Genomic DNA, 25,707 nt, shown 5'->3' on the forward strand with positions numbered 1-25,707 from the left:
ACATTTTTATCTATTTAGATTTGCAAACTGCAAAAAGAAAATATTGGGGGAGTAGTTCACATGGAGAGAAACTCAAGACATACCTGATAATTTATTTTAGTTGCACATGACGCCCCCTTGCTGTCCTCTGTGCTCGTCTAACTACCATGGAGTGCTGCGACTCCTGTCTGCCCCATCCTAGCTGTACACCCCTTGGTCAAATTCTTTAACTGCTCCGTGCCTGTTTTCTCACCTCCCACAGAGGGTTATTGTGATGCATTTTCTCTAAAATGCTTAGCATGCTCTTGGCATGATAAATGCCAGCTGTGTTATCAAATATAAGCAAATACTTATTTGACAATCTGGTTTGAAAGCAGAGCAGCACGTTTTTGTCACAGTTTTTAAATTTTCAGTAACAATAAAGGAGGGCATGAGAGTTTCATGCTCATAAGAAGAGGATTTTTAAAAAATCATATATTTAAGCTAGAGGAAAGCTAGGATTGGGGAGAGGTGGTCTGGAAATCACATGTGTGAAAAAAGAATAGCTCTAGCATGTTTGGCCTGAGAAAAAAATCTAACGGGCCATGATAATATGGTCTTAAAAGATTGGGGGCAGGCATGGTCACTTGCACCTGTAATCCTACCACTTTGGGAAGTTGAGGCAGGAAGATCACTTGAGCCCAGGAGTTTGAGCAACCTGGGCAATATAGTGAGATCTCATCCCTACCAAAAAAAAAAAAAAAAAAAAAAAAAAATTGAAAATTAGCCAGGCTTGGTGGCATATGCATGTAGTCACAGCTACTCAGGAGTCTGAGGTGGAAAGATGGCTTGAGCCCGGGAAGCAGCAGTGAGCTGAGATTGCACCAGTGCACTATGGCATGAGTGAGACTCTGTCTCAAAACAACAACAAAAGATTGTAAGGGCAGCCTGTGAAGATATCAGAACTGGCCAGGTGCAGTGGCTCATGTCTGTAGTCCCAGCACTTTGGGAGGCTGAGGAGGGAGATCACTTGAAGTCAGGAGTTTAAGACCAGCCTGGCCAACATGATGAAACCCTGACTCTACTAGAAATACAAAAAAAGTAGCTGGGCGTGATGGTGCACACCTGTAATATCAGCTACTTAGGAGGCTGAGGTGGGAGGATTGCTTGAACCCAGGAGGTATAGGTTGCAGTGAGCCAAGATCATAACACCACGATCCAGCCTGGCTGATGAAGCAAGACTTCGTTTCAAACAAAAAAAGAAAAAAAAGAAAAAGATATCAGAACCAGATTCATGAATGCAAACAATGGAAACGGGTTGTTCCAGACTTAGGTACATTTCTCACACGTGAGGGCTTCTTTCGTTAAGGAGAGAGCAAATCTTTTCAAGGTGTGTTGCCACAATGATGTCTGTAAACAGAAGTTGGACTGGGTGACCTCCAGGATCCCCATTCCCCAATTCCAAGATTCTAAGTATAACAAACCTAACCTGCCTATCCCTTGCTTCATAGAGTATAAGTTCCCACAGTGGACTTATGGCCCCTGACAGATATAATGAAAATACTGCAGGGACCACTTCTGCTGTCTCCAATTGCCTGGAATTTTTAGAGTGTAGAACTACAGGTCTTTTAGGTCAGGCATCTGGCAATTGCTCCAAATGACTGGTAGCAAGTAATACTACATAGCTTTCAAATTAATAATCCTTAAAAACAGTAGGTTAAAACCATCTTATCTTTATGAAACAAGAAGTTAATATACTTGCACTTTGCTCTCTTTTAGGCTATTCTCATGGATCACAACTGCCCTATTAAAACAAAAATGTACACTCAGAATAATATCCAGTCCTATCCAATAGGTGATGATGAAGAATCTGAAAGTGACTGAGACCCTCAGAAATCGTCCAAGTGTTTAATTGTATAAAACAGTGTTTCCAGTGACACGACTCATCCAGAACTGTCTTAGTCATACCATCCATCCCTGGTGAAAGAGTAAAACCAAAGGTTATTATTTCTTTTCCATGGTTATGGTCGATTGCCAACAGCCTTATAAAGAAAAAGAAGCTTTTCTAGGGGTTTGTATAAATAGTGTTGAAACTTTATTTTATGTATTTGATTTTATTAAATATCATACAATATATTTTGATGAAATAGGTATTGTGTAAATCTATAAATATTTGAATCCAAACCAAATATAATTTTTTAACTTACATTAGCAAACATTTGGGCAAAAATCATATTGGTAATGAGTGTTTAAAATTAAAGCACACATTATCTCTGAGACTCTTCTAACAAAGAGAAACTAGAATGAAGTCTGAAAAACAGAATCAAGTAAGACAGCAAGTTATATAGTGACACTGCATGAGTGTTATTTAACTTGTAGTTACTATCAATATATTTATGAGTTAAAGAGCTAGTTCTCTCAAGTGTAGAGGACAAGAACTTGTGTCAGTTATCTTTTGAATCCATAAATCTTAGCTGGCGTTAGTTTCTTATGTAATCACCTACCTAGAAGAGAGTTGTAAATTGTATGTTAACACGTTATCTGGTTGGCAGCAGACACTAAAGCCAATAAGGGGAAAATAGTAAATGTTCTGAAAGCAGAGAAAAGCAACCAAACATATTGTTATGAACTAAAAGCTTTCCCTTTAAGATGCATACTTGTCTTACTGGATGAAAGAAAATTGAGGGTACATGTACCTTACACTGTCAAGGTTGTTTAAACATGATAAGGTTAATCGCCATCTACTTCAAGTTTTAGAAAAAGAAACGAGGCTAAAAACAGATGCTCTGACTTCAATATCTGACTGTATCTTTGATCTGTGTGCAGATCATCCAAGTGTTTTCTAGGAATATGTTTATTTTAGGTTGTCTGAAACTATGATTTTTTAGACTCCTGAAAGTTGTTCACATCAATGTGAAGACAACTTTTAAATGAAAATGAGGAATGAAATTATGTCTTGAATCATATATTAAGAAGTAAAAATAATAGTGATCAGGCAGAAAAGAAAAATGGAACATCTAAAAATGTATGTGCTAACTATATCATCCAGTGTTCAGTGTCGTGTATTTTTCTAAGCATGACAACATTGATGTGCCTTTTCAGTGTAACAGCAAATACTGTTAGTGAACATTGTCAATTTATGTCGTTTTGTTAAGAGATACGACTGGAGTGTGCAGTGTGGAATGTCTCTAATAATAGTTGTTAATCCTGCAGTTCCATAATCATAAACAAAAATTACTTAGTTTTGTTAAGCTAAGATTGTGTTTGTGTTAACTTGGACATCAAGGAGCAAAGAACTTTAGAACAAAGACTCCTCAATCTTGTGACTTTCTTATTCTCTAGGAAAGTAACACTTCCTTTGTTTCATGAAGCTTTTCTGTGGGGCTTCGATTATTTCAAGTCTGGTTTCCAACTGCAGTGCGTTTGAAGCAAACAAACTTCCAAGTCACTTATTTGGCATTGGTCAACTTGGCCAAGTCTGCTACTTTGGAAGATGGCTCTGGAGGAAATTCTCATGTGGCTAAAAAGGCAGGCTAGTTTCTTACCTCTACAGGGGTAGAGCCTTAAAAAAGAACGTGTTACAAATTGGTTCTCTTTGAGGGTTTCTGGTTCTCCCTGCCCCCAATACCGTATACTTTATTGCAATTTTATTTTTGCCTTTATGGCTCTGTGTCTTTCTGCAAGAAGGCCTGGCAAAGGTATGCCTGCTGTTGGTCCCTCAAGATAAGATAAAATATAAATAAAACCTTCAGAACTGCTTTGGGAGCAAAAGATAGGTTGTACTTGGGGGAAAAAATTATAAGTCATAGAATAGAATATGACTAATATTCTTGGTTAGCAAGACTGAAAATTTTTTTTTTTTTAAATGTATGTACCAGAACAAATAACATACAGTTCTCTGAACATTTATTTTTTGAACAGAGGTGGTTTTTATGTTCGTACCCGGTAATACAGATACAAAAACCTGAATGAGGTAGCAATGAATATTCAGCTGTTTGACTGCTAAGTGCATCTGTCCATATTTTAGCAAGTTTACTTAATAAATCTTCTGAATCATGTTTTGTGCCTGTTTGTATTCCTTTATAAACCAAATGTTGTTGGAATAAAATACATAAGGTATCATTTTGACTGTGGATATTTAATTAAAAACTATTCTTCTGTGCTTGTAGGAATCAGGTAAAAGCCACTCCGGGTTAGCTTGACCATACTTTTTTGGCTTCCCACAATTTATTTTAAATTGAGATATGTAACTAGACACATTCAATGTGGAAAAAAACCAGTAAGTTATCCTTGCATCTATAAACACTGTTGTCCTGTTGGTTGTCAACAAATAACCATACCTGATGAAAACAGCTATAATATCCACCCATTTGACATAAACCCAGGGGAGTTCCGTAAAACCCTTGAAATCTGATACATTTTGAATGGTGTGCCAATGGGTATCTTCCTGTGGTGAAAGTCCACATCTTTAATCAGATCTTAAAAGGGGATCTATGGCCCAAAAGGAATTAGGGGAACCTCTCCCCTTTTTTTGGTAAGAAAAGCTGTTATGTCAATTTAGAAGTTAAGGAATATTTTTAAAAGTAGGTATTTAAAATTTATTCACTTTTAGGGAACTTAAGATTTTATTATTTATCTCATTAGTAAGAGCCAAATATTTCCAAATTGCTTTAAAAAAATTAAGCTATACATTTAGAACTTGATAGTACCCCTCAAAATTTTTAGGTTGTTTTCTCCTCCCAGCATCACAAAATAGCCACTTATTTCAAGTACTTCTGATACTGAATGTAAGGCTTGATATGAAGAAATATAGCCTATTATGATTGCTAATAATGCTAAAACGTTGCTCAGTTTGTCTAAACCATTCATTCAGCTAACACTAACGTAGAAAATGTTTAAAGTCTAATAGTCAAAGAAAACCCATAAACTTGATAATCCATAAGGAAACAATAGTAAAAAAATATTTTGGGGCAGTCTGCAAAACAGTAATTTTGTTTAGGAAAAGTGGACTTTGTTATGCTTTTCTGCATGGCCAAATTATACCATAAGATAATTCCATAGAGATGCAGCAATCACCTTTTTTAAAGATGTCATTAAATGAAGATATTCTTGTTTTCTGTGGTAGTCTTTATTATTATTTTTTAGCTATTGATACATAGCATGGCAGCAAGATTACATCAGTAATGTAATATAATACAGCTTTTTTCATTGAAGCTTTATACCTTACTATACTCTAGGCTATTTGGAGTGTTCCCCCGCTTGCACTAAAGTACAACTATGATGTCTCTACTGCCTCTCCCAGTGAAATATAAAAATATTGCACTACATTACAGATATAGTTTACAAACGTCATTAGCAGCATCACTGAGCTTTCTATAATTGTGGTCTACGTAGTTAAATACTTTTAAAACATGAGTAGATTCTTATAAAACCAAAGTTCTGCATTATTTCAACAGCTCTTTCAAATGCATCAGTTTCAGCAACATGCTTGGGTATCATGAAAACTTCCATGGTTTAATCAGTAAACACCAGCCACTTACAAGTAGTCCACCTTCCAGGTTATCAATGGTAAGTTATTTTTTATAAAATCAGTTGTGGTTACACACTGAGCAGACTGCTTCAAGTGTAAGTTATAGAACAATACTTTAGCTTTCAGGGAATCTGGTGTGTAAATTCTTCTATAGCAGTGTTCTTTTAAAATAAGATCATGTGGCCGGGCACAGTGGCTCACGCCTGTAATCCCAGCACTTTGGGAGGCCGAGGTGGGTGGATTACGAGGTCAGGGGATCGAGACCATCCTGGCTAACACGGTGAAACCCCGTCTCTACTAAAAATACAAAAAATTAGCCGCAACTGTAGTCCCAGCCACTCGGGAGGCTGAGGCAGGAGAATGGCGTGAACCCGGGAGGCGGAGCTTGCTGTGAGCCGAGATCACGCCACTGCACTCCAGCCTGGGAGACAGCGAGACACCATCTCAAAAAAAAAAAAAAAAAAAAAAAGAAAGAAAGAAAGAAAAAGAGATCACGCTTAAATAAGTAATGAAGTATACTGGATGTTTTTGTTATAAACTTGGCTAAGAAAGGTATTTAGTACCTGAAATTTTCACTTCCTAAAGTAACAAAAGGCATGAGACTTGGCTATTGATTTTTAAAGTCGAATAACTTTTCTACCCTCAAAAATGTCTTTCTCACTCATATAAATAATGCCTTTTACTTGTATATCTTTTTACTGTTCAAAGCACTTTTGCAGTTATGCTATTGTTTTCCTCACAACAATACTGTGAGGGAGGGAAAGTAGTATTATTCCCATTTTAGAGATGGGTAAACTGTGGGATGGAGTCCTTTTGTAACTGCCTATGCTTGCACAGTTCGTTAATGGAAGGGCTTGAACTTAAACTCTTTTATGGAGTCCTGGACTCTAGACCTGGGCCCCAATCCTTAATATTACACCATGCTTTTTCCTGCCAGCAATAAAAGCTGCTCCATCTAGTTTTAAACTCATGTCAGTTTCACTATATAGCAATCATCATAGCAGTTACCTACAAAAGGGATAAACATATACTTGTCTATTTTATAGATATATAACAGACCGAAACTATTAAGGTACCCCAACAGCAGTCAAGCCTACTTGTTTTCCCTCAGTCATGTGTTACTGGAATCCATAAAATGGACCCAGTATGAGTATATCTTCATTTTTAGAGAACTGGTCCCAATTCCTATGTATGAATACTGTCTGTTTTTCTCATTCTTTTCTTAATGAATACTTACACAGAAGTATTCAGAATGATCACCATTCCTTTACAACTGTGAGATGCCAAAGCAATAAGTATATTTTGCATGATTCCTTTCCTTCACAGAATACTCCTACATTAAAATGTTTCTAAAACAAAACCAGCCCAAACTAGTTATCAACACAGTCATTTTAAAAAGAGTCCTCCAAAACTTTAAATACCCTTTCACATGCTTTATTTCCTATGGGAGAACTGATAAGGAAAATTATCATAGATGTTTAAACTTTTAATCATAAAATTTAAATTTCCATTTAAAAGGAAAGCATCAATATTTTAAAAGATTATATTTAAAAATGCTATGTGACTGTTTTTCAGTAATTAAGTCTTGTTATCCTCTACAAAATTCTTGACCAACTGCATTCTACATTTATTTCCTATTACATTGTCTTTCAGTGTAAGCTCTTCAAATTAATCACCATGTTTACCATACAGCTGCACAAAAGCTTTAGAAAAAAATTTCACAGAAGTATTGAAAGCAAGCAATATATGTAAAAAAGTTTTTTTTTTTTTTTTTTAACTAAATCAGCATAACAGACTAAAGCTGCAGCATCTGCTTTCATGTTATGTTTGGCAAAAACAAAACAAAAAGCACCCCCAAACCCCCAATATAACAAAAATCTCAAGCAAGTAGAGACGATAAACTTCCTAACACAAAAGATTCAAAAACCTGTTCCCTCAATGATTGCTGTTGTCAATTTGGGCATGCAGCAAATTTGTTATAACCATGATGGAAATGAAAATATTTTAAGAATCTAGACAGTATTCTATTTAACACTAATTCAAAAACCAAGAGGAAGGAAAATAACACAAGGGGACACTATACATACATAAACATGAAAAGTTAGCTTATATAATTACATAATTAGAAAAGTTAAAAATAAATTAGTAAAAATAAATTCCCAGTATAAACCCAAAAAAGCATAGCTATAAATGCAATCCAAAACAACCAATTAGTAAGCTGGTCATGTTTTTACTGGAAAACAACCTTTTTCATTTTTGTTCTTACACAAGCAAGTAACTGGAGAAGCAGGCCAGAGTGCATAAGAGGATTTAAACATGGTTGTATCTGTGGTACTTTAGATGCAACTTTACCCCGTTGATTTGAAAGTTTAAATAGACCTGTCTGCTACACAGACTCGGATGGGCCAAATAAGTCATCTGATATGCTGCTGAATGGCTGAGAGTCTATTAGTTGGCTTATTTCATTATCAAGGTCTTCTTCTGTATCATCTGCGTACTTGCTTATTTTTTTGGAGTGTTGGTCTAAAGACAGACTTTCTAAAGTTTCTATATCTTCAATGCCTGCTCTGTAGTGGATCATAAGAAGTGTTAGAGCTTGTAGCCTTTCACCTGATTTTGCTAAGGCAGCAGAAAGAAGTGATTTTTTCCTCGTATCAGTTGTCTCTTTTTCTTCTCTAACAAGGGAATTATTGTGTTCCAACTCCTGATCAATTTCATTCTGTAGCTTATCCAACATGAACTCTAGTTTCTGGATCCTTTCCTCTGTAGGCAAGCCCCTGTACAGATCACGACCAATTTCTTTAACTGCAATGAAAACACTGTCATCCAGACCACCCTCTTTTCTCACTAACTTTATTCCTGTGCTGTTTCCCCGTTTAGAAGGACTGTTTGGACCACAGACCTCCGTGTCACTGCCTTCGTTGTCTGACGTGTTGGGTGTGTGTTTTGGTGAAGGTTCTACGAGATCAGTTCCTGGTTCAGAAAGGCGAGTTTTAGAGACTTGACGCAAATTTAATAAACGAGAACTAGTATTGATAATATGCCTTGTCAAACCTGTTGTTTTATTGACTGACTTGCTAGCTTCAGCATCAACACGAGGAGGCAGGCCTAAGAGGGTTTCCTGTCCTTCAAGCCTAAGGTTTTTCAGGGTCCTGTCTATTCGCCTATCAGTTGCTCCACAAACAGAAGTCTCAGCTAGACACTTTTCTTGACATTTTTTATGGCAAACATAAGCACAAAACATACACTGGGAAGCTGCTTTAGTCCAAACTTTTTTCTTACAGTAGTCACACCATGTTGGGTTCTGGAATTGAGTATCCTGGAAACTGTGTTTGTTTTCTGTTAAACCCATCTGTCCAACAAATTGCTCCTCTTTAGGGAGAACAGAAACTTCTTCAACCAAATGGGGTTCTTTTTCTTTCTCTACGTTAGTAACTACATGGTGGTCTGATTCTCCTTCTTTCAAATATTTGAAGTGAACAGTAATGTCACCATAGCAAAATTTGTCATTGAATCCCTTTTGCATACTCAGATTACGCAGAGCAGTTCTAGTGACTATTGCCTTAGGTGAGGGGGCTTCCAGTCTCAATTTGGAAAGGTATTCCATGTTTGATGTAGCTAGGCATCCTAAAGCCACATCTTCAAGTTTTAAACTAACATGCCCCAAACAGATGAGACCTCCCAACTTAAAAGGATCCCTGCACCACAGTGCAATGTTTAGGTACCTGTGACAGGCTTCTATGTCAAACAAACAGGATGCTCTGGTTCTTGTCCATTTTCCTAGCTTATTACGATAAAGAATTTCTGATGATTCCCATGTTTGACGGTCATCCGAACTGTCCTTAGTAGGGCAGGAAGTTTCTGAAGTGACATCTTTGGCCACTTCTTGCTTTGCTAAAAATTGCTTAGATGCAGCTGCATCATCTATGGGATCCACATTTTTTGCTTGCTTTTCAGCAGATTTATCTACAAGAGGAGGCGGCGGCACCTTCTCTGGCTTTTCAACAAGAACATCTGGTTCTGCCTGATTTGGAGCATCAGTGGAAGGCAAAGGAACTTTCACTTGTGGTCGTGGTGGCACGGGTGGTTTGAAAGTGGATCCTTGGGTGGGTTTTGACACTTGTGCTGGGTCTGTTATCTCAGAAGTTTTTAGGGGTGGATGTTTATTTCCATCTTTGGACTGAATTTTTGGTGGTAGTGGGTGACTTCCTACAGCTAATTTACGGTTTAAAACTGGTGATATAGCTCCAAGGGGTTTAATAGAAAGTGTTGTTGGAGTACGTTTGGGACTGTGACTTAATGATTGTGCCTCATCTTTGAACTCATTTTGTGCTCTGACATCACTTGCCAAGTCTTCAAATTCAGAATCCAGCTCTCTGCTTTCAGTATCTACTGTCAACCCGGCAGCTTCCTCTTCGTAACCTGATTGGCATGAGCTTGACAAAAAGTTTTCTTCCAACTGGCCAAAGTTATCTTGCAGCACTGCACCTTGATTACTCTGGCCAACAGGCCTTTCATAGTACACCAGGACTCGGTCACCAGCCTGCTTGATAAGTTTCAATACTTGCAGTGTTGATGTAATTTTCACACCTGGTTTAAGATTTTAAAAGGGAAAACATGTAAATTACTGCAATAGAAATTACATTTGTTAAATATATTTAATTAAATATATATAATTGCCATTACCTCTGGTTATTTAACTAATAGAAGAGTAATAGGAAAACCTCAACAATATCTTATTTAGCTTTTTGATGAATTGGTGTGCTAATTCTCAAACCCTGAATGTGCTGATATCCTGGAGATGTTTATCTTTTCAAACCAGATGATGACACAGGATCCCTAAAAGAGTGCCACGATGCTAATTCCTAATTGCTTTTTATCTCTTCATAGGTTAGATGACATCTCTCAGTTTGAACTGAAGAAGTGAACAGAGGGAGATCTATTTAAAGGCTTCTATTAATGGCTATATCAGACTTAGGGAAAGCTGTGATTCCACTGAAGGAAATTCTAAAATACTCCAGGGATTACAAGACCTATAATGAATGATTCAAATTAAGAGACTAGTGCTTGAAAATAATGTAGCAAAATACTATACTATGAATAACATACTTTTACAGATTCTTTTTATCAACTCTATCCATCACATTCATCTTTTTCAAAACCAGAAAGAACAAGTAAGGGACAAACTGCTTTGAAGTTAAACAAGTTGGTTACTATCTGTATCTGTAATATCTATGTTAAGTTTTGATTTTTCTAACTTTTTAATTGTTACACGTAGTTTAAAATTCGAAAGGTATAAAAAGATGTACAGTAAAAAATATTCTTTCCACTTCTATCTCCCAGACATACTGTCCCTTCCCTGACCTTAGTAGCTTCTAGTGTATTCTTCTATAGATATTCTAGGTGTGTTAGCACTGAAAGGTGCTACTTGTTTCCTGTCACTCTTCCCACACTCTCTAAAACAGCACTTGCCCAAGCTATCCCTTTATGTAGAACTTAGAGAAAGAATAAGAAGGCTCTTTGTTTTCCAAAGATCTTAGGGCCATCCTAAATAAATCTAAGTAATACCACCCCCTTCTCATAACTTGACTTCAGGGTTCCTCAACCTGTGTCCTCTTACATTAGCTGTCTGGGAAGATCAGCCTTTAGACTTGGTCATCACTTGGAACTTGTCCACATCAAAGATCTTTCATTTTCAATTACTCTCTGATCACAATCTCCTATTTTTCACCTCTTACAATCCTGTCTGCTTACTACTTCTAGGCAACTTCCCGGCCCAATCATTCCTCTTTTCTTCTCATGGTCCTGTTGGTCTCCTGATACCACTTGCTCTTCTATCAAACCCTATGTCTCAAGATTACAGTGATATTCTTACCAATATTTTATTGTCTTGTCCTCGTGTTTTTTGATCCCTAGCTTTACTAGCCCCACTATTGCCCTTTCCTGCTCTTGAGCTTGCCACCTGGATCTGCATGAAGTTAGCCATCCATCTTTGGTAAGGTGTTCAGGGCTGCTTAGCATTCTTTTGATTGGTCTCTAAACAACTAAGTCTCTCAAATATCAGCTGCAAACCTTTCCTGTTTCCCTAGAGTCTACTCTCCCTACTCTCTTTTACTCTGTGGATGATATCACCTTATTTGCCAAAAAGATCATGAAGCTACCTTTTTTCCCTACCAATCATTTTTAGTATTATCTTCAGAGGAGAAAGTATCCCTGTATTTGTATACTTACTTTGGATCCAATCCTATCTCCTTCCTGACTTTGCTCTATCAATTATCCTTATACTTTTTCTTCCTTCCTGCTTTTTCTTTAAAATTTTTCTTTTTCTTTGTTTCCACAACACTTTACACAATTGGTTCTGATCATCTCTCCTCTAGTTTCTTTTTCTCCACCTATACCACGTGCACCTTATATGCAACTGTTACCAAAGTTTGGCACTAGTTCTCTCACCCTTTTTTGCTTTCTCCCTGGTAAATTACAGCTACTCCAGTAGTTTCAAAAACTATCAACTTTTTCTTTGGTTTCCCTTCTTCACTCTAGTTCTACATTCCCAACTACTGGACTTCACCACCTGGACGTTCCTTTGGGACTAAATTTTCAGCAGAGCTAAAATCTTTCTTTGACTGTCTCTCTGTCCTCACTACTATCAATCAACTTGCCACTCCCAGTTAACTTAATCTGAATCCTAGGGATAGCTGACTCCCTAGAAACATTCAGCTGTCAACTCAAACTTGTGATTTCAGCCGATTTTCCTTCCCTCTTCAGATCCTCCTGATAACTGGCCTTCACTTTAGCAATAAACAGCCCTTTACTGCAATCTCTCACTCAGACCTTCCCTACTTCAAACACCAAACATATTGCTACCAAATTTTCCTAAAGCGTTTGCCCTTTTAGCCTACAAACTTATCACATGGAAATTCAGAGCTTTCTAATATGGTGCTTCATTATTTATCTAGCGTTAAGTTCTACTATGTCCTTCTAACTACACTATGTCTCAGCAAAATTATAGTTTGACATATGCATAAATGAAAAATGAGTCCATCTAATGATCTACAGTAGGCAAAAACTTCAACTCAATCTGAACTCATTTTTTATGACTAAAAATCTGCCCTCGTCTCATCTATTCCTCAGTCATCAGGTGTTTTGTGGAGATGGCCATGGCAACTCTCTCTCAGGAATACACTATTCAAGTCTGGATTTTTCTTTTGGAATATTTCAAACATACTCAAAAGTTGAGGAAACAGTAAAATGAATTCCATTTTGAGTTTCAAATATAATATTCTGCCAATCTTATTTCAATTATCACCAATTATATACCCATATAAATGAATCAAAGCTATATAAAAATGTTTTGAAAAATATCTGTTGACATGGGCAAAGTTTACAACACGCTGAAAGAAATAAAGACTATTACAAAAATGCAGTTTAGAAATTTTTGTTTCCTAAACAAAAACTGGGAAAGGCATATATTTATGTACAGAAAAAAACAAAAAACAAGAGACATACAAAAGTTTTTCTGTTATGTCCCCAGGTTTCAAAAAAAAAAATTGTATATTGTATCTGCCCTTCATCTTAATAAATATTATTATTATTATTATTTGAGATGGAGTTTCACTCTTGTTGCCCAGGCTGGAGTGCTGCAATGGTATGATCTCAGCTCACTGTAACCTCTGCCTTCCAGGTTCAGGCAATTCTCCTGCCTCAGCCTCCTGAGTAGCTGGGATTACAGGCACCCACCACCACACCCAGCTAATTTTTGTATTTTCAGTAGAGACAGGTTTCACCATGTTGGCCAGGCTGGTCTCGAACTCCTGACCTCAGGTGATCCGCCCGCCTCAGCCTCTCAAAGTGCTGGGATTACAGGCGTGAGCCACCGAGCCCGGCCTATTGTTATCATTATTAACAAATGTTAGATGTCAAGGGATGACTTTTGCTTTTTCATTCTGTATACATTTATATCGCTTAGGTTAATTAATTTATTTTTGATAATAGGTATTTACTACTTGTGTAATTGAAACACAACCCCCAAAAAAGACCAAAAAAATTAATTCTATCCTGTAGGTAAAACCAAAATATTAAATATTAATATAATGAATGATGTCTATTTTATGCCTCCCTAAGAGTTTATGCATGAGCATCATCATTTGGGAGGAGTTTGTGAGAAATGCAGAATCTTGGGCCCCACTACAGGTCTCCTGATTCAGAATGCACATTTTAACATCAGGTCTGGGTGACTGGCATACATGGGAAAGTTTGAGAAGCACTGATTATGCCATGATCAGAGAGATTCCATGTGAAAATATTAACTTAATTGGGCTCCCAGGTATGCAACTAAATAATTTTCATTATTTTATTGTCAAGATGGATTTGAATCAAAGGCAGAGTTTCTTTGACATGTAACTAAGGACAACTGCACCTTGATTTGGGAACTGTTCTAACTTATTTATTGTCTAAGCTGCGAAAAAAAATATCACATTGCCCTGAGAAGATCAACTGTGACCAACCATATGTTCAAGAAATCTCTCAACAAGCCTAGAATAGATGGGACAGGTACTACAAAGGTTGAAAAGGCTTGGACTTTCCCTCCACTGCTGTGCACAGTGAGTCCTACTGCTTAGACATTTATATACAAACAAATAATCTGCTAACTTTGGAGAGTTTTTACTGTTAACAATCCAAGTGATAGGAAGGCATGTAAGTGACACATTTTTCCACCAGTGATTTGGGCTGAATTCTGAGCAACAACATACTAACAAATGGCTGGCCATTCAGATGACACAGGGTCACAGGACAGTTCAGATGTGCCCTCCTGGAAAAGGAATGTTAGTTCCTCTGCTGCTCATTATCTAGTGCTAAGTGATGGGGGCAGTAGTGCTAATATTACCAATTTTAGGTTCAGAGTAGAAATGGTGGTAGTCATACAGAAAGATAACCTAACTGTTTATTTGTCCTTACTTTCACATTCAAGAAAAAATATAGTAGTAGAAGGTGGGAAGGGAAGGAATAGAGTGGTTATATAAAAGTGGTCTAAATAAAGTATTTTAAAGATTTATACATTAGAACTAAAATGGCATGTATGTTTTAAATGTATTTTGAAGGCCTCCTTCGAATGTTTATTTATAATAAAGTTTATTACTTTATTTCATTATAAAAGTAATATATGCATATTATAGAAACAAGGAAAAAGGAAGGGAGGAAAAACCTCACACCTACTTTGCAGTTTATCTGTAAAGGTAAAGTATAATGCATATTAGCATAATTACCTCCAATGGCGATAAGTCGATCTCCCCGCTGAAGATCTGCAATTGCAGCAGGTGAGTTTGGAGCCACAGTTTCAATGATGACGTGCCCAGCATACCCATCAGTTGACTGGACGAGACGAAGTGTAAGTCCAACACTTTGTAAATTCCCTTTTATTAATTCAACCTTTGATAAAGGGGAAAAAACGAAAACGGATTCAATGGATTCCTAGAAATAGAGGAAGAAAACAGTAACAGACTGTTCTGTGCAGAGAGCACCATGGCTGGATGCTGACTTCTGTATCATGGTGACTATTATTAAAGACAAATAAAGGAGAAAATCTTTACTGTAACAATATAAATTAACTATCCTTAGACTACACATTTAAATCATATAAAAAAAATTAAACACTTTATCTTCAATGTGTTTTATTATTACTCCTTGCTCCATGCTCATTGTAGAAAATTGGGAAATAAACAGAAAGGCAAAATAAAAAGAAAACCATTCCTAATTATACAATCTAGAACTATCCTATGTATTTTCTAATATATATTTAACACAAAATTGAGACTTGTCTCAATAAAACTGAGACATGAATCATGAATATAATTCTGAATCTTGCTTTTTTCAAATATAATGAAAATGATCTATGCCATTCATTATATGTGCTTTGGAAAATCCATTTTTTATGCTGTATCCTTTTCTTTTTTTCTTTCTTTTTTTTGAGACAGGGTCTCACTCTGTCACCTAGGCTGGAATGCAGTGGCACAACCCTGGCTCACTGCAACCTCCACCTCCAAGGTGCAAGCTATTCTCTCACCTCAGCCTCCCAAGCAGCTGGGACTACAGTTGTGCACAACTACGCCCAGCAAATTTTTGTATTTTTTGTATAGAGATGGGGTTTTGCCATTGTTGCCCACGCTGGTCTCAAAACTCCTGGGCTCAAGTGATCCGTCCACCTCAGCCTCCCAAAGTGTCAGGATTAAAGGCGTGAGCCACCACCCCTGGCCAGTGTATTCTTAAAGTTTCTTTTTTGGGAAGAGGCAAAGGAAAAGAGTTTACATTTATAATTTAATAAGAGTTATCGGCCGGGCGCGGTGGTTCATGCAGGTAATCCCAGGACTTGGGAAGCTGAGGTGGGCAGATCACGAGGTCAGGAGATTGAGACCATCCCGGCTAACATCAATGAGGAGATTGAGATTGAAACCCTGTCTCTACTAAAAATACAAAAAATTAGCCAGGTGTGGTGGCAGTGTCTGTAGTCCCAGCTACTCGGGAGGCTGAGGCAGGAGAATGGCATGAACCCAGGAGGCGGAGGTTGGAGTGAGCTGAGATTGCACCACTGCACTCCAGCCTGGGTAACAAAGCGAGACTCCACCTCAGAAAAAAAAAAAAAAGGAGTTATCATGTGGTGGGGATGGTGGTGCACACCTGTAATCCCAGCTACTCAGGAGGGCTCAGGTGGGAGGACCATTTGAGCCCAGGAGTTCAAGACCAACCTGGGCAACACAGTGAGACCCCATCTTTAATTTTAAAAAAAAAGTTACATTGTTAATGAGATGTCCTGTTCTAACCCATCAAGATCATTTTGTTTTCTAAATAAACCTGCCATCCAATTTTCAGGAATGTGGATACCAGATTAACATCATCTGTGAATTAACGTCATCATCATCATACTATTTGTCCTCATTCAAACAACTGATTTAAAAAAAAAAAACAGGCAGAGTGCTACATCCCAGCTGATGACAAGAATTCAATTAGTGTTTATGGCGCTCAATTACAAATCAGTCTAATTGTATTATTCTGCAGTCCACATTTCTTAAGTCCTATTCTTCAAGGATATCTCATGAGGGACTTTGCCAAATACCCTAACATCCAAATATATCACTGGCTGTATTGCTTTAATATATAAATCCCACTTGGACAGAAATTCAATTTTCCTACCTAATGATACTGGCTGGTAAAAGAACCCTCACTGGAAGTTGTTCTTTAATTTGGGTGTTAACAAATTTTGTAAAGTTGTTATTTTAAGGAAAATCTTAATCATACTGTGCTCAAAAAATGGGATAGGTGGTCAAATTCTGAATTACCTAAAGGTTTACAAAACACAAAGCCCCTCCAAAACACGTAATTTGTGTTTAAATCTCCCAAGACATTTGTCCAATCCCTGCCTTATGACACAGCAATTAATCACCTTACAATGTAAAGTGCTGTACACGATTAAGGCTTTTAACAAAACCCTTAAGAACATATTCTCTCAAATCCAGGAAAATAAATACATTCCTAATATACAGATTGCCAAAGCTGAAATTTGGAATGTAAGTTTTTCTAACTGCAGGAAGCTAATGATAGCAAATGGGTACAAAACCTAAACAGCGTAAGTCTGAGTACTGTAAAGTTTAAAAATTAACACCTGCATTTGGAATGTGTTTTTTTGTGATTTACTCTGCTTTTAAAAGTACAATGGAGATTCAGGGGGTAGGGTTAGGAAGTGAATTGAGGCTAGTGTAAGGTATTAGTGTAATTTAGTTTCTTAATTTATTTTCTATCTATAAATCAGAGCTTTCCCTTTGGTTTTCTTAATTCAAATGATACCTGAAGTAAACATTCTAGATGCAAAAAAAAAAAAAAAAAAAAAAAAAAAAAAAGAAAAAAAAAAGATAGGGTTTTCAGTAGGAATAATTAGGGCCAATATTACATTACCTCACTTTCTCCCCAATTTTTACTCATTATTAGTAAATACTCTTAATTTCAAGTATATACAGGGAACAGAACATTAAGACACTGTTTCTTTAACTTCTTGTTTGTTAAAAGCTGGTTTTTGTTTCCTTTTAAGCCTGCACACCACTGACCTAATTTTAGATTGTAATTTCAGCATTCCCTGAAATGAAAATTATCACCTTAATTTAAGTTCTGCATGATTCAGGAGTTTCAGAATATAAAAACACCTCTTGAAAACCTGACAAAACAAAGCATTTAAAAACAAGTATTGCATAAAAACACTGTTATTTTAATATAAAATTTAAGATAAGGTTCAAGACCATCCAATGATACATAACTTTTGGAATAAAACTGATTTTCCATGAGGGTAAAACTACTATTTTAAAACCAGAATAGTAAAATAACATATAATATATAATTCTCTCCCATATGTATGCATCTATATTTTAAAATTATTTATGACTATTGGATATGCCTTGCCCTACAAAACATATGCCAAAATAGAACTTTTAAAATGACAATGTAAAAAATAAACATAAATAGAAATCCTAAATATTTTTCCTGTATACGGTGAAGCATGCTGTGGCTTCAACATGCATTCCCTGGAATATAATATCACCTGAGAGGGTTTGGTTTTTAAGATTTTATTACAGAAAATTTCTAATATATACAAAAGTACAGAGAACAGTAAAATGAACTTAGTGGTAGACCATAAAACATGGTAACAAATTCCTCCTATCCTTACAAGCGTTATCTCTTTGCAATGTAACTTTACTAAAGCTGCTGCTAGAGGTATAACTTGCTTTCTTCATCCCTCTCTCAGCAACCAATATAACCAGAAAAAATAAGTGGAGGCACAGGCAACCTCAACATCATCAACCTTGATTTAACTGACACTTATAGAACATTACACTCAACTATGGCAAACTACATTCTTTTCAAGTATACATGATTATATCAATTATATAGATTAAATTCATAATTATAAGCCTTGCTTTCCAACACACAAAAACCTCCCTCTCCCAGTTGGGCTTCATTGGTGAATTCTGAAAGAAAAAAATAAAACAAGGCAAACATAAAACAAGAAAATAGAAGTACAGACTAATCTCTCTAATGTTCAAAAAGATACAAAATTTAACAAAATTTTAGGAAATTCAACCCAGCAATATATTAAAAAAGATAATAATCATAATGAAGTGAATCAATGTAATTTATCATATTAACAAAACAATGGAGAAAGCCATATTTCAATAACTGCAAAAAAATTAACAAAATCCAATATTCATTAATGGTAAAAGCCCTCAACAAACTAGAAGTATAAGAGAACTTCCTAAACCTGATTAGACATCTACAAAAATCTACAAATAACACAAAACTCAAAGATGAAAGATTTTGTTTTATAACTCAGATCAGTAACAAGGCAAGGATTTCTGCTCTTACCACTTCAACACTGTACTAGAAGTTAAAATCAGTGTAATGAAAAAAAAAGGAAAGTGTAAAGATCGGAAGGCAGGAAAAAACTGTCTTTATTTGCAGATACTATGATCCTATACATAGAAAATTCCAAGATATCTACAAAACTACTATTAGAGCTATTAAGTGAAATTAAGTCACAAACTACAAGGTCAATATTCGAAAGTCAAATGAGTGTCTATATATCAGAAAATTATTACAATTACAATTATAAATTATAGAATATATGGAATTATAAAGAGAAAAATTAAAAAAACCCCAATCTATTACAATAGTATTAAAAATATTTAAGATTAAGTTTAGTGAAAGATGTCTAAGACCTATATGCTGCAAATTACAATATACTGCATTATCATGAGAATTTTAAGGGAAATTAAAGAAGACTTAAATAAATGGAGAAGATACCATGGTTCATATATAAGATTCATTATTGTAAATATGCCAGTTCTTCCCAAATTTATCTACAGATTCAACACAATCCCAGTCAAAATCTTTGCAGGCGTTTAGAGAAGAAATGGACCAAGAACAGCCAAAACACTCTTTAAATATAACAAGGTTGGAGGTCTTACACTACCTGATTTCAAGGCTTGCTATATGTTAGATAAATCAAGACAGCGTGGTATTGGTCTAATGACAGACACATGAAATAATGGAATGATAGTCCACAAACAGAACAACACTTATATGGTCAATTTATGTTTGACACAGGTGCTAGATTAATTAATAGGGAAAAAGGTATGAGACAAGTGGATGTCTGAATAGGGAAAAAAGTGAACCTCAACTCACACACTATATAAAAATTTATGAGAAAAGGAAAATGAACCTAAACTTAAGGACTAAAACGATTAAATTTTTTTTTTTTTTGAGACGGAGTCTCGCTCTGTCGCCCAGGCTGGAGTGCAGTGGCCGGATTTCAGCTGACTGCAAGCTCCGCCTCCCGGGTTTACGCTATTCTCCTGCCTCAGCCTCCCGTGTAGCTAGGACAATAGGCGCCTGCCACCTCGCCCAGCTAGTTTTTTGTATATTTTTTAGTAGAGATGGGGTTTCACCGTGTTAGCCAGGATGGTCTCGATCTCCTGACCTCGTGATCCACCCGTCTCGGCCTCCCAAAGTGCTGGGATTACAGTCTTGAGCCACCGCGCCCAGCCAACTATTAAATTTATAGATGAAAATACAGGAGAAAATCTTTATGACATTGAGTTGGGCAAAGATTTCTTAAACAGGACAGAAACAGTATAAATCTATATAAGAAAAAGGTTATAAAATGGATTTCATAAAATTAATGACTTTTGCTCTCTGAAAGACAGTTAAGAAAATGAAATGATTAAGCCACAGATTAGGAGAAAATATTTGAAAAACATTCATCTGAGAAAGGACCTTGATCCATGAATATACAACTCTTACAACTAAACAAGAAAAAGCCCAATAAAAAGTGGGCAAAATATTTGAATAGATACTTCACAAAAGAAGATACATGAATGGCCAACAAGCATATTAAAAGATGTTCAATTAGTCATTAGGAAAATACAAATTCAAACCATGAGATATTACATACCTACTAGAATGACTAAATTAAAGATGGACAATACCAAGTGTTGCTGAGGATGTGAAGCAACTGAAATTCTCCGATGTTGCTGGTGGGAATATAAAATGGTAGAGCTACTTTGGAAAGCAGTTTGTTTTCAAGTTAAACATACCCAGCAATCCTACTTTTAGATATTTACCAAAGAGAAATGAAAACATGTCCACACACAGACTTGCATGCCAATATTCACAGAGCATCATTGGTAAGAGCCAAGAACTGGTCAAATGATGAGGTGAACTCTAACACAAGTAGCAGATGGTCCCTGACTTATGAGGGTTAGACTTACGATTTTTTGACTTTACGACGTGGGAAAGCAATACACTTTCATGTGCTCCTCAATTTATTACGGGGATACATCCGGATAAGCCCATAAATTGAAAATATTGTTAAGTAAAAAACACACTATTTTCAATTTACAACAATGGGTTTATCTGGATGTAACCCCAATGTAAGTTGAGGAACATCTGTAATGGATGAGGTGATAAAATCATTCTCTATCTTGACTAAGGTATAGGTTACACGATTGTATACAATTACGAAAATTCACTGTACTCTTAGTAAATTTTATTGTTTAAATTACACCTCAAAATAAAGCTACTAAAAGTAAAGCAAAAACAAAACCTTAAATATGCCAATTTTTGTCCTAAGATGCTTAAATATGCAAATCACTAATTCAGATAACCTTTAGTTTTCCAATTTACCTAATTTAATAAAAGACAACTTGGTATGAATTTAGATGACCCTTAAGTTAATAAGGAAGAAACGTAATATATATGGTTTTTTTCATTCAGCTTATGTCAATCAAATGTATACTGACTCTGACCTACACATAACTGGAATTACTGGGCTGTATATACAGAATGAAACCAGATATAAGAAGCAAGAACAGTGTGTCTGAAAGAAAAAAATGTAACTCAAGTTTTTATTGCTATTAAAAAGAATCAGAACTTGTAATTATCAAATATTTGCATGTGGTTAAAAAATCAAATATAGAAAAATAATGTAAGAGCAATAGTCCTGTCTCCTCAAGTCCCCGTTACCCCATCCTCACACCATAGCAATTGCTTTTAAACTCTTTGATTTTAGTTGTTTTGGGGGTTACCTTTTTTCTCTAGATAATATGCATACATAGTCATTTCTTAATATACCAAATTTTAGACAATGTTGTCTAAATATAATATACCAACTTTTAGAAAAAAGTTGACTTCCTACTATTACAGACAAGGAGGCTACTCATCTTTCCCCCAAATTATAGGAATTACAGCACTGTTTTTAGTTCTACATAACTTCTTTGTAACTATCATCAATAGAGTTATACCCCTATATTTCTTATTTATCAACTACAGACAATATCTATTTGATATCAGGACTTTATATTCTTCCCTCCTTCTCTCCTCCTTATACTTCTACCTTCTAAACTCTACTATCAAAGTTGACAACTATTACATTCCTTTCGTAACTATAGTGAAGCTACAAGGTTGATTGGTTCCAAAAGTAAAAATCACCATATTATAATGTTTACGATATTGTGACTACATATTGTTTACTGCAAAGCTGGGCATCATTACATTCTGTCTTGAACAGCCTTTTTCTTGAAAGTTTCTTTTCTTTCAACATAGCTTTAACAGTCGGCCCTCCATATCCACAAGGGTTCCAGGACCCCACTCGAGGATAACAAAATCGGTGTATGTTCAGATACATATGCAATGAGGCATATAATGAGGCCTTATACAAAATGAGGCAGTACAATCAGCCCTCTGTATCCATCACAGTCCTCACAGTCCTAATCCACAGCTACTGGGTTTCAGTCCATAGTTGGCTGAATCCTGAGATGTAAATCTGGGTGCTTCCCTATTCCAAAACATAACCCACAATTAAGAAAAAGTTAACATCTATACAAGTTTTCACTCAAAATCTTCATAGATGGTGAAAGTTTGCCACCATTTACAAATTTAGTAGTTTTAATTCTCTTTCAGAAAACAAAGAAAATCTGATCCTTCACCATCCACGGTTGGGTTTCAATCCACAGTTGACTGAATCTGGGGATATAAATCCATGGATACAGAGGGCTGACTGTACTTTAATTGTAGAATTTATATATAAGTACTGCTTTCGTGATTAGCTAGTAAATGAATCTATTCATTCATCACATATTATTTAGCACCCAGTTGAAGGGAAGTTTTACTTTACCTCCACTCCTGCTAAAAAGAAGCCATTTAACAAATGCAGAAGGAATGATCAGATAAGAACAATTAGTACACCCCACCCCTCCCAAAAGGTAAAGGGATTATGTATTTTAGATTTTAAAAAACACAAGATGTAATAATTCAAGGTAACTTTTTTTTTTTTTTTTTTTTTTTTAAAGACAGAGTCTCATTGCCAGGCTGCAGTGCAGTGGCATGATCTTGGCTCACTGCAACCTCCGCCTCCTAAGTTCAAGTGATTCTCCTACCTCAGCCTCCCAAGTAGCTGGGGTTACAGGCATGCGCCACCACGCCTGGCTAATTTTTTGTATTTTTAGTAGAGATGGGGTTTCACCATGTTGGCCAGGCTGGTCTCGAAGTCCTGACCTTGAGTGATCCACCCGCCTTGGCTTCCCAAAGTGCTGGATAACAGGTGTGAGCCACTGCGCCCCAGCAGGTAACATATGAATCCTGATCATATCCTAGGTTTTTTTTTTTTTTTTTTTTTTAGTACAAAAACATTTATAGGACATTTTAAAATGGCTGAAAATGAGGTGAAATTAGGGAATTATTAGCTTTTTTGTCTTGTAATTGTTATTGTGGGTATGTAAACTTTTTATTTTCAGAAGCTTCAAACTGAAATACTCAGGGTAAGATATGATGTCTACAAGAATGCTTACCTATGACTTTAGGCAAATGTTAACCTCTCTGAACTTCATTTATGAAATGGAATAATACCTATCTCAGATGGGGAGGCTATGAAAAGGCTCAGTACTTATTATTACTGTTATTAGTACAACTTAGCACTACTAGTAAACAATGGGACTGCAAAAGGAAATTTTTTAAAAAATCAGTACGCTGTGAATAAATTATCTGGCTGTGGAAACAAGGCAAACATATTATGAAATGGACATCAATGCAAGACATTAGAATTTTCAGACTGTGTTATAGTATTCAAAGATTATTTTTATAGGTTCAAGATTCCAAAACTAAAACCATTTTACAATTATTTGATTTTTAAAAATCTGTCTTATTAGAAGAGACAAAGATGGTGACTTAAATTTCAACATTTAATAAGCGGAAAACAACCCATTCAAACCCACTAGAAATAATTATTTCCAAAAAGCAGAAATTACACCGATCATAGTAGATATCTACTTTTTCAGAAAGTTGTAACTTTCATCCCATCGAAAAGTTCCCTCTATGCAGGAGACTAAAGAAGTATCATATTTAGATATAAATGAAAGGAAGGGGGAAAAGGAATAGCAGGAAGAAAAAATTCTATTTCTTATAGCCACTTATCCAAATAAAAATAGAGGGAAGAAAAAATGAACACGGAACAATATAATACTGTCCTTTAAACTGCTGATCAGAATATCTTTATTTAAAAAGAGCAAAGGGGGTGAACGTAGAGAGAAAGTATCTGTGATATTATTACAAATACAGATTATGGAAGAGACCCTTGATCAGTTCCAACAATGATCAGTAATAGCTTTTCCTTTCTTATGGGAAGCCAACTGGCTGTTTCTAAGTTCTATAAAAATCTGGGTGCTCCTCTATTCCAAAAGATAAGCTACAATTAAGGAAAAGTTAACATCTATAGAACTTCTCACTCAAAATCTTTATAGCTGGTAAAAGTTTGCTTTCTGTGTTTCTTTCAGAAAACAAAGAAAACCTGATCCCTCACCGTCAAGATTCCTGTGATGAGGGAGGTAATAAATGGGGTCATGGCACTTCTCCCCTTTGAATAGTCATCTGGTTACATCCATGGAATTTGTCTGGAAGTTTCAGGCCAAACCCTGCAAGTCCGAATCTGTGGTGATGTAACCCATATAAACTCCAAGGTCCTGAAGCTGTTCAGATCACAAAGACCCTACCTTTTGAGACCGATATCTAAATATTGGTTACCAAGATTTTAGAAAGTATCTAAGCTATACTCTAAGACTAAAGCTTATCGTGCCACAAGACATGTATGGATAAGGTACAATAGGAATACAGGAGAGGCAAACACTGCCTCTGGGTGAGTGGTCTGGGAAAGCCTTCCTGTAAGGGTATGACATTTAGGTTATGTCTTAAAGCATGAGAAAAATTTCAACAGTCTAGGAGTTGGGGTGGGACATGTGGGATGACTTGAGAGAGGCTATCATTCTGGGCCACAGTAGCATTGTTAGAGCAAAGAGATGGAGGAACATCAAGAAATTAAGGCTGTTCATGGTTTAATGTCAGAGCTTTAGGAAGCTGAGGTCGGAGGGGCGTGGTTCGAGACCAGCCTGGCCAATAATAGCAAGGCCTTGTCTCCACACACACACAAAAATTTAGTTGGGTGTGGTGGCATGTGCCTGAAGTCCCAGCTACTTGGGAGGCTGAGGTGGGAGGATAGCTTGAGTCCAGGAGGAGTCTGAGGCTGCAGTGAGTTATGATCACACCACTGTACTCCCACCACTGTACTCCAGCCTGGACAACAGAGTGAAACCCCATCTCAAAAAAAAAAAAAAAGAAAAAGAAAGAAAAAAAGAAATTAAAACCATCCTGATGATATCAAGTGAGATTTAACAGAAAACTCCTACGCTAGTTAGAACATGTTTTACTAAGAAAAAGCAGCAGCATTTCATGTAACATATCATAAAATCCTACATATTCTGATTATCTAATAAAGGTCCTATGTTATCTTGCAATAAATATGTATGGAATTTACAAGACCTATTAATATCTATTTGCTAAAATACGTTCTTGAAACCTGTACTTTGTGGCATAATACTTTGTAAGAAAAAGAGGAAATAAAATTAACAATGCTTATTAAATATTTACTATATGCTCAAGTAAAATATACACCAATGTTTGCCAAGCCCTTCCCCAGCTTTGGGACTATTTCTGCAACCCTCTAATTCCATATATGGTAATAGTAGGAACAGCCAGGCTTATATAACATGGTTCCATTGCCCTGCCTCATTAGATAGTCCAGGGGTACACACTAGACCCAAGCAGGACCAGATTTCCTTCCTGGATGTTTGAAATTC

The 25,707-nt window shown here is 36.2% G+C and overlaps 2 protein-coding genes across 2 annotated transcripts in view; one reads left to right on the forward strand and one right to left on the reverse strand.

The window, feature by feature from the left end:
• SLC18A2 (solute carrier family 18 member A2) overlaps nt 1-5,975 on the forward strand; it is a 41,019-nt gene extending 35,044 nt beyond the window's left edge. The window contains exon 16 of the mRNA XM_007964222.3: nt 1,738-5,975. Coding sequence (XP_007962413.3) covers nt 1,738-1,842 — 105 coding nt within the window. The 3' untranslated portion in view covers nt 1,843-5,975. The remainder of the gene's footprint in view (nt 1-1,737) is intronic.
• The window catches only part of PDZD8 (PDZ domain containing 8), a 107,374-nt gene continuing 83,686 nt past the window's right edge, over nt 2,020-25,707 (reverse strand). The window contains exons 4-5 of the mRNA XM_007964223.3: nt 14,752-14,914; nt 2,020-10,078 (exon numbers count right to left, since the gene is read on the reverse strand). Coding sequence (XP_007962414.1) covers nt 7,875-10,078; nt 14,752-14,914 — 2,367 coding nt within the window. The 3' untranslated portion in view covers nt 2,020-7,874. The remainder of the gene's footprint in view (nt 10,079-14,751; nt 14,915-25,707) is intronic.

Source organism: Chlorocebus sabaeus, chromosome 9 (genome assembly GCF_047675955.1).
Source record: "Chlorocebus sabaeus isolate Y175 chromosome 9, mChlSab1.0.hap1, whole genome shotgun sequence".
NCBI classification, from domain to species: domain Eukaryota; kingdom Metazoa; phylum Chordata; class Mammalia; order Primates; family Cercopithecidae; genus Chlorocebus; species Chlorocebus sabaeus.